Source organism: Coregonus lavaretus (assembly GCF_964263955.1).
Source record: "Coregonus lavaretus genome assembly, chromosome: 29".
In the NCBI taxonomy this organism is placed as follows: domain Eukaryota; kingdom Metazoa; phylum Chordata; class Actinopteri; order Salmoniformes; family Salmonidae; genus Coregonus; species Coregonus lavaretus.
In genome coordinates this window covers 20,134,158-20,148,032 of record NC_140016.1, presented here as the reverse complement: position 1 = coordinate 20,148,032, position 13,875 = coordinate 20,134,158, and the positions used below count along the sequence as shown (strand labels likewise).

The following is a 13,875-nucleotide window of genomic DNA, read 5'->3' as shown; positions in this document are numbered from 1 at the left end:
CTCATCTGCATGAACGTGCCTTAGGCATGCTGCAAGGAGGCATGAGGACTGCAGATGTGGCCAGGGCAATAATTTGCAATGTCTGTACTGTGAGACGCCTAAGACAGCGCTACAGGGAGACAGGACGGACAGCTGATCGTCCTCGCAGTGGCAGACCACGTGTAACAACACCTGCACAGGACCGGTACATCCGAACATCACACCTGCGGGACAGGTACAGGATGGCAACAACAACTGCCAGAGTTACACCAGGAACGCACAATCCCTCAATCAGTGCTCAGACTGTCCACAATAGGCTGAGAGAGGCTGGACTGAGGGCTTGTAGGCCTGTTGTAAGGCAGGTCCTCACCAGACATCACCGGCAACAACGTCGCCTATGGGCACAAACCCACCGTCGCTGGACCAGACAGGACTGGCAAAAAGTGCTCTTCACTGACGAGTCGCGGTTTTGTCTCACCAGGGGTGATGGTCGGATTCGCGTTTATTGTCAAAGGAATGAGCGTTACACCGAGGCCTGTACTTTGGAGCGGGATCGATTTGGAGGTGGAGGGTCCGTCATGGTCTGGGGCGGTGTGTCACAGCATCGTCGGACTGAGCTTGTTGTCATTGCAGGCAATCTCAACACTGTGCGTTACAGGGAAGACATCTTCCTCCCTCATGTGGTACCCTTCCTGCAGGCTCATCCTGACATGACCCTCCAGCATGACAATGCCACCAGCCATACTGCTCGTTCTGTGCGTGATTTCCTGCAATACAGGAATGTCAGTGTTCTGCCATGGCCAGCGAAGAGCCCGGATCTCAATCCCATTGAGCACGTCTGGGACCTGTTGGATCGGAGGGTGAGGGCTGGGGCCATTCCCCCCAGAAATGTCCGGGAACTTGTAGGTGCCTTGGTGGAAGAGTGGGGTAACAGCTCACAGCAAGAACTGGCAAATCTGGTGCAGTCCATGAGGAGGAGATGCACTGCAGTAATTAATTAAGCTGGTGGCCACACCAGATACTGACTGTTACTTTTGATTTTGACCCCCCCTTTGTTAAGGGACACATTATTCAATTTCTGTTAGTCACATGTCTGTGGAACTTGTTCAGTTTATGTCTCAGTTGTTGAATCTTGTTATGTTCATACAAATATTTACACATGTTTAGTTTGCTGAAAATAAACGCAGTTGACAGTGAGAGGACGTTTCTTTTTTTGCTGAGTTTATGTATGACAATACCCTGAAATAAAAGGTGACATTCTGTACTGTCGCCTCATATGAGACATTTGATCTCAAATCCAACAGGCTGGAGTATAGAGCCACATTTTAAATGCTAGCTTTACTGTCCAATATGGATGGGAGTGTAGTTGCATTGACTTGAACATGAGAAAATAAACCTGCACTTTGAAGACCTTCCCTTTTATTGGTAATGCATTTATTTTCACAACAGATTACATTTACATGGTGTAGAGATGAGTGAAGAACAGCACATGAATGACAGTATTTTCACGTCTATATTTTTGTGTTTTTACGTTGGATTGGATTGCATTCACAGAGTTGAGTTAGAGTGGAGAGAGGTGTCCCTGGGTCCAATAGGAGTCAGTCCTCCATAGCTGGGTGAACGTGTGTGTGTGTGTGTGTGTGTGTGTGGACGGGTATAGATAGTCTGGTGGGGTTGGGGTTTTGTGCAGAGCATCTATGTCCATATTGACACCCTCCTCAGTAACCTCTCTCCCCCATAATAATCTATCTATCTATCTCCTCACATTCAGATTACAGACACATGCAACACCAACACCACCCCATTCCTCCTTCTCATCTCTACCATCTCCTCTCCAACCGGGGATACAATCATTACTTTACAATCAGAGGGGTAATTATAGTACAATCGCGCACCCCTCCTCAAGGGAGACATTGGTTCAGTCTGTTTTGTGAGCCAGATGGAATTCCTAGCCAGGGAATGGAATACATTGGTTCCCATGTTCTGTTCACTTCTTGTCTCTGCTATGACATCATGCCTGTATAGTCCATCACATGACACGTTTCTGTTGCAGTCTGGGGGTCAAAGGTTACTAGGTCGGGTAGAGCAGCTGGATGGTGCTGATTGGTCAGTGGCCTTGTCCGTGATGGTTGGCTTTTCCCATAAGCATGTCCCGTTTCCACATTAACGAGACAGACGTCTTAAAGAGACACGTGTGTGTCCCGTTCTGGAATGCTACTCAGTTTGGCACTGCGATGGGAACAGGGTTACACTCACTGTGCCCAAGAAGTAGAAAACAGGGGGCAGATAAAGGAGACCAAAAACAGTCATTCAATGGCCCTCCTGATATAACTAAGCCAGCACTCAATGGGGATTGGTTCTTTTTCTCAGGTATGTCTAGTGTTGTTCAGTAGTAGTCTAATACTCCATAGAGCTCAGTAGTTATAATACTCCACAAGACTGGGGCGATGCCCGGTGAAGACAGGTGTGGCCTGGCTAAAGTAGGACAGTTTCGCTATGACACAGCAGAGTTCAAAAAGTCAATGGAAAGTTCCATTAGAGACACAAATCACCAGCACCTCATCATGCTGAAGCTTGGACTTCCTCCTCCTCCTCTTCTTCTGCAGATTATTTCACTTTTTATTATTTTGAGCAGACGTCAATTTCCAGTTCCATTCCTCCTTTGGTCTGCCCAGTGGTAATAAGTTAACATGTATGTACATTGTTGGTTACCATGGCTCGTATTGGTTAGGCGTGGTTGTAGGTCATAGTCGGGCGATAGTGTGAATGACAGAGCCAGGGGCTGGGGTTGGGGGTGTGGTCAGCGAGCTGTCTGTCATTGCTGGGGCAGTTCTGAGGGTGGTTTCTTTGTTTTCAGAGTGTCTATGAGAGACTGGACTCCACGCTTCACGCTGGTAGTCACCCGGCGTGTCACTGAGTCGGGTGGCGGGGAGGAGGAGCCAGCTCTCTGGGAGGGGGGGCGGGCCACCAGACACTTCTGGTACCGCAGCTGAGGAGGAGGAAGAGGAGGAAAGTACATCAGAGTCTACCTCTACCACAACCCTAACACTAACCCTACCGTCATGTCCACATCCTGGCTCAACCCTAACCCTAGCTATAACCACAGTCCTAACCCTACCGTCATGTCCACATCCTGGTTTAGATTGTCTGTCTGTCTATGTCTGTCTATGTCTGTCTTTATATATACAGTACGTGTGTGTATAGCTATGTGTGTGAGCTCACCACACAGGCTGCCTGGACGGCCTCAGACACGCTGCCAGCGTTGGGGTCACACCAGAACACGTGGCACTGGAAGTGCTGGTTCCCAGAGTCCATGACGAAGGCGAAGGTGTGGATATCCCGGCCCACGCCCATGAAGGACAGGAAACGCACGCGGCACTCCACCAGCACTTCCTCCTCCTCTTCCTGTCCAGGGGACCAATATAATTGTTAAAGAACACTCAGATATACATTTAGATTTTTTGTCATGATGAGGGAAGAACCAGCGCTCTCCGTCCATGTGGATCACAGGTGAATCTATTGGATAACAAATAAAATCATGAATGGATGCTGTGGTGAAGTCACTAATAATCTGTAGTTAAGTGGAGAAAAGATGCTACGTGCCTTCTCCTTGATGACAGCCACAGTGGCGTCAGCTACACTCAGAGTAACAGGGGTCCAGTCCTCTTTCCCTATGGAGGACACCAAGCTCTCTATAGCCCCGTTGATGATGTCCATACCTGGAGAGAGGGAGAGAGAGGTGAAACCCGAGTTAGTTGGAGAAGGCACGTAGTATGGAGCATGTTTGATGGGACAGGTGCAGGTGAGTAGGCACGGCTGTGTTCGTTGTTTCCTTACTTCTCTTACCTATTGGGCGAGACACAGACGTCATCCCCAGGTAGTGCACATGGAACTTCTGCACCAGCTCAGTCTTTGGCATGGGAAACTCTGTGGGAGAATACACACATCAGACACCAAAGATACACACACACACACACACACACACACACACACACACACACACACACACACTGCAGGGAATACACAGTACAAAGCACATCTGAGCAAAGACTCCGGCAAAGAAATGTCCAAACAGGCTTATTAGTCTAAAATGCAAAAATAAACAGATACTTGTGTGAATACTGGAATATTTCAGATGCTGTTGCATCTAATTAAGTAGGCCATATGAACTTCAGAGGGGCTCGGCTGAAAAAAAAAAGATATGTCTATTTACAGGATGGCCTGAGGGGCAGGAGGACTTCCCTCCCTCTAACACAGAGAAGAGGATAAGATGGTTTGAATACCAACTCCCCCGAAAAATAACAGAAAAGGAGTTAGCCTACTTCCTATTACACTCTGCCTGAGGGTCAGGAGAAACGAGGGATGGAATTAAAGGACGGGAGAGACAGTGGAGGGATCTGGCGAGTGGAGTGCACAGACGGTTTGGTCGTGGTAGTGAGTGAGCAATGTTAATCCAATGTGTGCTTTGATCTCTCAATAGGGGTTGCTGAGAGTTAGGGCTTGCTACGCAACACTAATTGGCTTTTAATGAGCTCAGCTGCTCCCGCGAGCTCAAAGCCAATGTAGGACTTTTATTCTATGCATAGAATAAAGGTATTTCCCCCACAGTCAGCAGATCCTGCCTCAAAGCCAAAGTTATGGGATGAATTGTTTTTTTATTATCCATCATGAATTAACTTCGGATGAAAAGGAGGATGGATATGTGTTGCGGCGTAGTGGAATGGAAAATGTGGAATAGCATTAACGCCACGATGTGAGAATGGTTTGGTCCTGTATTATGAGACGTTGTACTGTTGTCAGCATAATTCAGTAAGTGAACACAACACGGCTATCTTTTTCATTAACATGTGTTTGCAGTCAGTTCTGGATTCATAAGGGGTATTTTTTAATTTGCAGTGAAACACACTCATGAAATATAGAGAGGGAGTTAGAGGGATACTTGGGGATTTTGGCAATGAGCTGCGTGCAGTTTGAAGGAAGTTGCTGAGTAGCGCTAGCGCAATTGCTAACTAGCGTTAGTGCAATGACTGTGCTAGCAGATATACTACATGACCAAAAGTATGTGGACTCCTGCTCGTCGAACATCTCATTCCAAAGTCACTGAGCTCTTCAGTAAGGCCATTCTACTGCCAATGTTTGTCTATGGAGATTGCATGTAGCTCAATTGGTAGAGCATGGCGCTTGTAACGGCACGGTAGTGGGTTCGATCCCTGGGACCACCCATACGTAAACATTTATGCACACATGACTGTAAGTCGCTTTGGATAAAAGCGTCTGCTAAATGGCATATTATTATTATTAAATAGCCGAATCCACTCATTTGAAGGGGTGTCCACATACTTATGTATATACAGTGCATTCGGAAAGTATTCAGACCTCTTGACTTTTTCCACATTTTGTTACGTTACAGTCTTATTCTAAAATTGATGAACTATTTTTTTTCTCATCAATCTACACACAATACCCCATAATGACAAAGTGAAAACAGGTTTACAGAAATACCTTATTTACATAAGTATTCAGAACCTTTGCTATGAGACTCGAAATTGAGCTCAGGTGCACCCTGTTTCCATTGATCATCCTTGAGATTTTTCTACAACTTGATTTGAGTCCACCTGTGGTAAATTCAATTGATTGGACATGATTTGGAAAGGCACACACCTGTCTCTATAAGGTCACACAGTTGACAGTGCATGTCAGAGCAAAAACCAAGCCATGAGGTCGAAGGAATTGTCCGTAGAGCTCCGAGACAGGATTGTGTAGAGGCACAGATCTGGGGAAGGGTACCAAAACATTTCTGCAGCATTGCAGGTCCCCAAGAACAGCGGCCTCCATCACTCTTAAATGGAAGAAGTTTGAAACCACCAAGACTCTTCCTAGAGCTGGCCGCCTGGCCAAACTGAGCAATTGGGGGAGAAGGGCCTTGGTCAGGGAGGTGACCAAGAACCCGATGGTCACTCTGACAGAGCTCTAGAGTTCCTCTGTGGAGATGGGAGAACCTTCCAGAAAGACAACCATCTCTGCAGCACTCCAACAATCAGGCCTTTATGGTAGAGTGGCCAGACGGAAGCCATTCCTCAGTAAAAGGTACATGACAGCCCACTTGGAGTTTGCCAAAAGGCACCTAAAGACTCTCAGACCATGAGAAACAAGATTCTCTGCTCTGATGAAACCAAGATTGAACTCTTTGGGCTGAATGCCAAGCGTCACATCTGGAGGAATCCTGGCACCATCCCTACGGTGAAGCATGGTGGCAGCATCATGCTGTGGGGATGTTTTTCAGCGGCAGTGACAGGGAAACTAGTTAGGATCGAGGGAAAGATGAACGGAGCAAAGTACAGAGAGATCCTTGATGAAAACCTGCTCCAGAACGCTCAGGACCTCAGACTGGGGCGAAGGTTCACCTTCCCACAGGACAACGACCCTAAGCACACAGCCAAGACAACGCAGGAGTGGCGTCGGGACAAGTCTCTCAATGTCCTTGAGTGGCCCAGCCAGAGCCCGGACTTGAACCCGATCGAACATCTCTGGAGAGACCTGAAAATAGCTGTGCAGCGATGCTCCCCATCCAACCTGACAGAGCTTGAGAGGATCTGCAGAGAAGAATGGGAGAAACTCCCCAAATACAGGTGTGCCAAGCTTGTAGCGTCATACCCAAGAAGACTTGAGGCTGTAATCACTGCCAAAGGCGCTTCAACAAAGTACTGAGTAAAGGGTCTGAATACTATGTAAATGTGATATTTCTGTTTTTTATTTTTTAATAAATTGGCAAAAATGTATCAAAACCTGTTTTTGCTTTGTCATTAAAAAACAATTCCATCCATTTTAGAATAAGCCTGTAACGTAACAAAATGTGGAAAAAGTCAAGGAGTGTGATGATGTCATTGAAAAGCATGCTAGCAGATACCCATAGACTTCCAGTCATTGCGCTAAAGATAGTTAGCATTGGCTCGCAAAACTACCTCTTACTTCCTTCATACTGGACACAGAGACATACAAATAGTATCCACGAGTTCATCTGACTCTGCAGAAGTAGATAAAGGGCCTAATTGCCAAAATCCTGAAGTATCCCTTTGATGCTTAACTCCAATTCCCTAAACAGACAACAGTACTAATGTATGTGTGTGGGTCAACAAACTCCTACCCTGGAGAGGAACATCGGAGCCTGTTTGGGATGAGCTGCCGGCAGCAGCTTTGGCACTCTTCCTCTCAGCCATGATCTAGAGGAGGAGAGGAATGGAGGAGAGCGAGAGCACAAAATAGGAGGGGGAGAGAGGGAGAGTCAGAGACAGGGTAAGAGAGGGTTAAAGAGTGGGGGGGGGGATAAGGTTGTAAAGTTAAAGAACCTTCAAAGCGTTTAAACTTCAAACTAAGAAGCACAAGTCATTACGTGTTCTTTGAACTAAAATGTAGAAATATTTCCAAAATAAATGAATCTCTTCGTTTTGTCGTCTCCATCTCTTCCTCCTTTCTAACTGACGTAGAGCAGCATCCCTCCTTAACAATAGTGTGGAGGGCACTGCAGTGTGGCGCACTCCCTGCTCCAGATACTTGATTCATTGTAGGTGTCATTAATCAAAGTCTATGGTGAGTCTGCAACTCTCTGCTCACAGGTGAACACACACACGCGCTCAAATACACACACTCGTTGCATTGCACAACAGCAGAGTCCGAGGTCAGTTATTTTCCCCTCTGCAGAACTGCGTTTAAATAGACAATGTGGAGTGAGACACTCATTTACTGACCCACACCCGCAAATGAGTCATTCACTTTGTTTGGGGGCCCGGATTATTCTTTTCATTCTGTCTGGGACTGCTAAACCAACAAATTATTGATTAAGAGCTGAGAAACACTGAGAAAAGACGTGGTGTGTCTTTTCAAAGTGGGTCACCATCTCTCTATCAGACTGTAGATCATACTCACCAGACAAATATTCTTTATTTTGTTGAGTCAATTGTCCTTCTCAAGGTCATGTCTGGTCTAAACCCTGCAGACCCTACCTGAGTTGTCAATGTCTGAAACAGTAGTCAGGGGATTGTTTGGTAGTATGATAAAGGAACAGGACATTCGTGACTGGGACTCAGTTTCATACCTGGGACTCTGTTTGACACCTGGGACTCAGTTTCACACCTGGGTCTCAGTTTGACACCTTTCAGGGCTAGCACCTCCCTAACCCTGAGAGGATTAACACACTCCCACCTCCCCTCACATTCAAAACTGCACACCCGCCCTGGGCCAGATAGTGGTGTTGGTAGGGGTACACATACTGTAAGCAGGACTGCTTCTTTCTATTTATTCGACTTGAATAGGCTAATTCAACGTCAGTAACATTTCACTGTGAATTTAGACTTCTGTAAATAGACAGTGCATTTCCCTGAGAGTGTACTGTCTGTCTGTGTCTACTTCCTCTCTGTCTGGAACCGCAGGCCCACTCACCTTGGAACAGATTTCGTGGAGACTCGTTGCTATAGCTTCTGCAGGGGTATCACATCGAAACACATGGCATTTCAACACCCGCGTGGTTTTGTCTCTCGCCACATAGGCAAAGTCCCTATAGGATACACAGAAGATATCATATGAGATATCAATACCTATATCATATTTACATGCATGTATAAACTGGGTGGTTTGAGCCCTGAATGCTGATTGGCTGACAGCCGTGGTATATCAGACAATATACCATGGGTATGACAAAACTTTTTTTTTACTGCTCTAATTACGTTGGTGACCAATTTATAATAGCAATAAGGCACCTCAAGGGTTTGTGGTATATAGGCCAATATACCACGGCTAAGGGCTGTATCCAGGCACTCCACGTTGCGTCATGCTTAAGAACAGCCCTTAGCCGTGGTATATTGGTCATATACCACACCCCCTCAGGCCTTAATGCTTAAGTATATGGCAGATAATTCAGTCAATTAGTGCCTGTATATTTTACAATTTAATATATTTTTTGAAAGGCATGGGGTAGAATACAGAGGCTTCCACTACTATGAAATCTCTACTCTGAATTAGTAATAGGCCAATATATATATATACCTTGACATGCAATGTATGGTTGAACTATAAATAGAAGCTACTTTGTTTACTTGTGTTTCCATAGATGAACGATGATGAGTGCTTCCCTATCCTTAGTGCACAGTTATTATCATACTGGATTATCATTCACTGCCTCAGGAATATAACTGTGTCTTCTCTAGGGTGCACACACACACACACACGCATAGGGAAAAGGAAATGCCATGCTGAGAACATCAGACAGTTGCCACATGCCAGAGAGAGAGAGGTAGAGAGAGAGAGAGAGAGGTAGAGAGAGAGAGAGAGAGAGGTAGAGAGAGAGAGAGAGAGAGAGAGAGAGAGAGAGAGAGGAGAGAGAGAGAGAGAGAGAGAGAGAGAGAGAGAGAGAGAGAGAGGTAGAGAGAGAGAGAGAGTTGGATGGGGATGAAATACAACACCTGTCATACATACACCATCAACAAATAATCATCACAGAGTAGAGAGTAGAGAGGGAATCTGGAAAACCATGGACAGAAAAACAGAGTGATAAAGGAAGAATGTCAGATAAAGGAGAGAGCACTTGGGAGTGGAACCATGCTGAGGGGCCATGCAGGGTAACTGAGCAGAGCCACAGGTGCAGCTGTGACACACACACACACTCAGCGTTTATCACAGCGGTACGTCTCTGTTTATGAGTCCATTACCAGCCCTGTCTCCCTGCTAAATTGTGTGCTCACACACTTTGGGTGGATAATACTCTGCTCCTGGCCAGCGGAGAGAACGGAAAGGGGAGGGGTGTGTGTATGACTGTGTGAGTAGGTGCGTGTGGACATCTAAGCATTCTGTCACACAAGCTGCAGGACATTTCAGCATTCTGTCACACAAGCTGCAGGACATTTCAGCATTCTGTCACACAAGCTGCAGAGTACAGTGGCCTTGAGTCTATATGACAAATGTCTCATGTTGTGTTTAAAGTCTTTTGAGAGCAGAAACAGAGATGCAGTATTGAGATAATAACAGCCTGTGGTGACTGAGTGAGCGTCAGTCTGAGTACAGTGTTCTATCTAAAGAGAGGAGCTAACTCCCAGGCTGTCTGCTGTCAGTCTGTCTGTCTGTCAGTCTGAGTACTGTGTTTTAAAGAGAGGAGCTAACTCCCAGGCTGTCTGCTGTCTGTCAGTCAGTCAGTCAGTGAATGTGTTCTGTCTAAAGAGAGGAGCTAACGCCCAGGCTGTCTGTCTGTCTGTCTGAGTACAGTGTTCTATCTAAAGAGAGGAGCTAACTCCCAGGCTGTTTGCTGTCAGTCTGTCTGTCTGTCAGTCTGAGTACTGTGTTTTAAAGAGAGGAGCTAACTCCCAGGCTGTCTGCTGTCTGTCAGTCAGTCAGTCAGTGAATGTGTTCTATCTAAAGAGAGGAGCTAACGCCCAGGCTGTCTGTCTGTCTGTCTGAGTAATGTGTTCTATCTAAAGAGAGGAGCTAACTCCCAGGCTGTCAGTCTGTCAGTCAGTCTGAGCACTGTGTTCTATCTAAAGAGAGGAGCTAACTCCCCAGTCTGCTGTCTGTCTGTCTGTCTGAGTACTGTGTTCTATCTAAAGAGAGGAGCTAACTTCCAGGCTGTTGTCTGCCTGTCTGTCTGTCTGTCTGTCAGCTTGTAGTACTGTGTTCTATCTAAAGAGCAGAGCTAATCCCAGGCTGTCTGTCTGTCACTCCCAGGCAGCTGAATAGGCTTGTGACTGCAGGTAAAATGGAGACTTCACACAATGATTACAGAGAAGACAGAGGCTATACATGTAGCACACAAACCATTTACCTTTCTCTAGGTCCAGGGAAGCAGAGGAGAGAGAGAGAGAGAGAGAGAGAGAGAGAGAGAGAGAGAGAGAGAGAGAGGAGGAGAGAGAGAGTGAGAGAGAGAGAGAGAGAGAGAGAGAGAGAGAGAGAGAGAGAGAGAGAGAGAGAGAGAGAGAGAGAGAGAGAGAGAGAGAGAGAGAGAGAGAGAGAGAGAGAGAAGAGAGAGAGAGAGATAGAGAGAGAGAGAGAGAGAAGAGAGAGAGAGAGAGAGAGAAGAGAGAGAGAGAGAGAGAGAGAGAGAGATGCAGATGGGAAAAAGACACTGTTAGTACATTGAATATTCTGGGGAGCAGAGTGACTCAGACTTAAGTCTATAGAAGTTGTATCACAGAGGATGCTCTTTGGCCCCAATCAGAAGGTGTCTCCATTCCCTGAGCAGTGTGTGTGTGTGTGTGGAAGCTTCAGCTCTGTCAGCCTCTGTGTACTTTTCATTTCAGCGGCATAGCTTAGTGTTCTGCTCCATTATGACACATCACACCTCTGCTGTTTGACATGCCAACACACTAAACCTATCATTATATGCAACTGAATCTCTCTCTCTGGCACTCAGTTTTTTCTCTTTCATCCTCCATCTATCCATTCCCCCTTTAATCTTCTTTCCCGCTCCTTCATCACTGTACTTTCCACCTCTCTCCCCTACCCCCTCCCTCTCTCTCCTACCTCCTCCCTCTCTCTCCTACCTCCTCCCTCTCTCTCCTAACCCCTCTCTCTCCTACCCCCTCTCTCTCCTACCCCCTCTCTCTATCTCCCCAGTATTAGTAGAAACCAGAGAGATAGACAGTATTAGTAGAAACCAGAGAGAGCTAGTGAGATAGGCAGCAGGAGAAACAGCTGCTCCCTGGTTCAAACAGGGGTGTACAGACACAGACATCACTACTGGTGTTTCTACCACATCTCCTCACAGCAGGTGGCCAACACACACACAGACACACAGGCAGCACCGGTGCGTGCACACACAAACCTCCATTTAATTTGGTAAAGTGTTGAGGCGACACAGTTGTGAAACCCCATTACAGTTTACAGATACACCTGACTGAAGAACAATCATTTTACCAGTGTCACACTGACCCTATTTGAGTGAGATAACACCCTTCGGTTAGAGAGAGGGGTTTTATCCCTCCCCAGTCAGTCACTATCATTAAGGATCAGTTAGCTGTGACCCCCAGTGACACAGCAGAGATCAGAGAGAGAGAGAGAGAGAGGCATTCAGGTATTGGAGGTCTCACTGAGCTCCCCTGCTGCTTTAATGGATAGGGCCGGGCTGGAGGAACCAGGGAGGAACCAGGTGGGTAGGAGGGAGAGGAATAGAGGCTCTGGAGCAAGGAGAAGGAGAGGGGAGAGGTCCCCTGAGGTAGGAGTAGTATAGCTAGGGAAAGGTGGGAGGATTTGGGTGAAGTTGGGGTGATAGGGGTGTATGGCAAGGGGTAAGAGTAGTAGGTGAGGTGGAGAGTGGGGGGGTAGTAGGATGTGGTGATTAGGATGGAGGTAAGGGTGGAGAGGTGAAGTTTGAATGAATTGAGGAGACCAGGAGGAGGTAGTCAACGGTTACCATAACCATAAACGTGTCATTGTATAATTACGACTATAACTCCCTAACCTGTTGTAACTTTGGCTTACTGTAGTTTCTCTACTGCTCCCTAATCCCTGGTATTATTCACAAGAGCCTGTCTGTCCTCTCCACCATCTGTCACACACACACACACACAAACAGACACACACACACACACTACACGCACCGCACCATTACACACACTTCACACAGACTGCAATTATCAAACAGCTTTACAGACTGTATCCAAAAGTGCCAGCCCCTATGCAAATGTTGTTACATATGCTAATCGTTTATGTAAATGACTGAATAAGTGTTCTGACTGTGACACAGTCATGTACACAAAGGTGTGAGGGTCAGAGGGATGAGGAGAGTTAGTGCATAGACACCTGCTTTCAATCTGGTTTGACTCTGCTTTCAATCTGGTTTGACTCTGGTTTCAATCTAATTTGATTAAGGTTGAGCCCAGTTTCACATTTATTCAGGTTGAGCCCAGTTTCACACCAACTATGGTCCAGTTTTAGTGAATGGACTAACACTGTAGTCTAGCAACAAGAGTGAATAAATCATTGGTCTCTAAATTAGTTATTTGACCCTTTTAACACAGTCCCAATCATGTCCTTTATAGTCAGTATAAAAAGAATACTAAACCACTGTGGAAATATGGCTGAGTGGGTGGAAGTATGTTTTCTCTCCTACAATGTTATCGCCAAAGTCCAAACGCTGTGTGTCTCCCCACAAACTGGAATACCATACTGCATTCTGATGATGTGTTCTCCAATCTACAAGTATGGATTCTGTTGATTTATTCTATTAATAATTAGAATATATTATAGCTAATGGAGGGACCAGCTCATTAGAGAGCATCGCTACACTGCCCCCGCCCCTACAATATATTTCCCACTGATAAAGCATATACTTCACAATATAAAGAGAATACTAAACCACTGCTAGGAACTATAAATATTATATTATGGCAGAAGTTCTGGAATCCAGTATGTGTTGTGGTCATAAAGCATGTATTGTGCATCTCAGTGACAGGCAGAGAGAGCGAGATAGAGGAAAGCCCTGTGCAGTGTGGTGAATTAGTCACAGCCCACAGCCATTAGTGCTAATGTCTGGCCTTAATTACCTCCCTGCACCATCAAGTTGTTTACAGCAGCAATACACATTGTTACACACACCCAAACGAGCTCTCCCTCAACACCCAGGCCAGGGAGGGGGGGGGGGGGGGGGCATATACTATACTAAATCACTGGGAGACAACACAAACAGACGCATATACACATACTCACACACACGGCATGAACGGAATGCACGGCACACACACGTACCCGTACTCCATCATCGATACAGCCAGAGGCAGCACAGAACTGGGGCAAAGTTAAGTCGATGTAAAAATAAAAACGTCTATGGTGTATTAAATTGAGTATAGCCCACACCAGTGTATGACTACCGTCTGTAAAGTGGAGAGATGTTTTATGGCCAATGCAGTGGTCTATGCA

General features: G+C 46.2%; 1 protein-coding gene across 1 annotated transcript in view; it reads right to left on the bottom strand.

The window, feature by feature from the left end:
* Positions 1–1,409: 1,409 nt before the first annotated feature.
* LOC311104902 (amyloid beta precursor protein binding family B member 2-like) overlaps positions 1,410–13,875 on the bottom strand; it is a gene marked incomplete at its 5' end in the record, with an annotated part of 39,507 nt that continues 27,041 nt past the window's right edge. The window contains 6 exons of the mRNA XM_084146874.1: positions 1,410–2,968; positions 3,202–3,384; positions 3,583–3,698; positions 3,817–3,906; positions 7,124–7,199; positions 8,416–8,530. Coding sequence (XP_084003000.1) covers positions 2,795–2,968; positions 3,202–3,384; positions 3,583–3,698; positions 3,817–3,906; positions 7,124–7,199; positions 8,416–8,530 — 754 coding nt within the window. The 3' untranslated portion in view covers positions 1,410–2,794. The remainder of the gene's footprint in view (positions 2,969–3,201; positions 3,385–3,582; positions 3,699–3,816; positions 3,907–7,123; positions 7,200–8,415; positions 8,531–13,875) is intronic.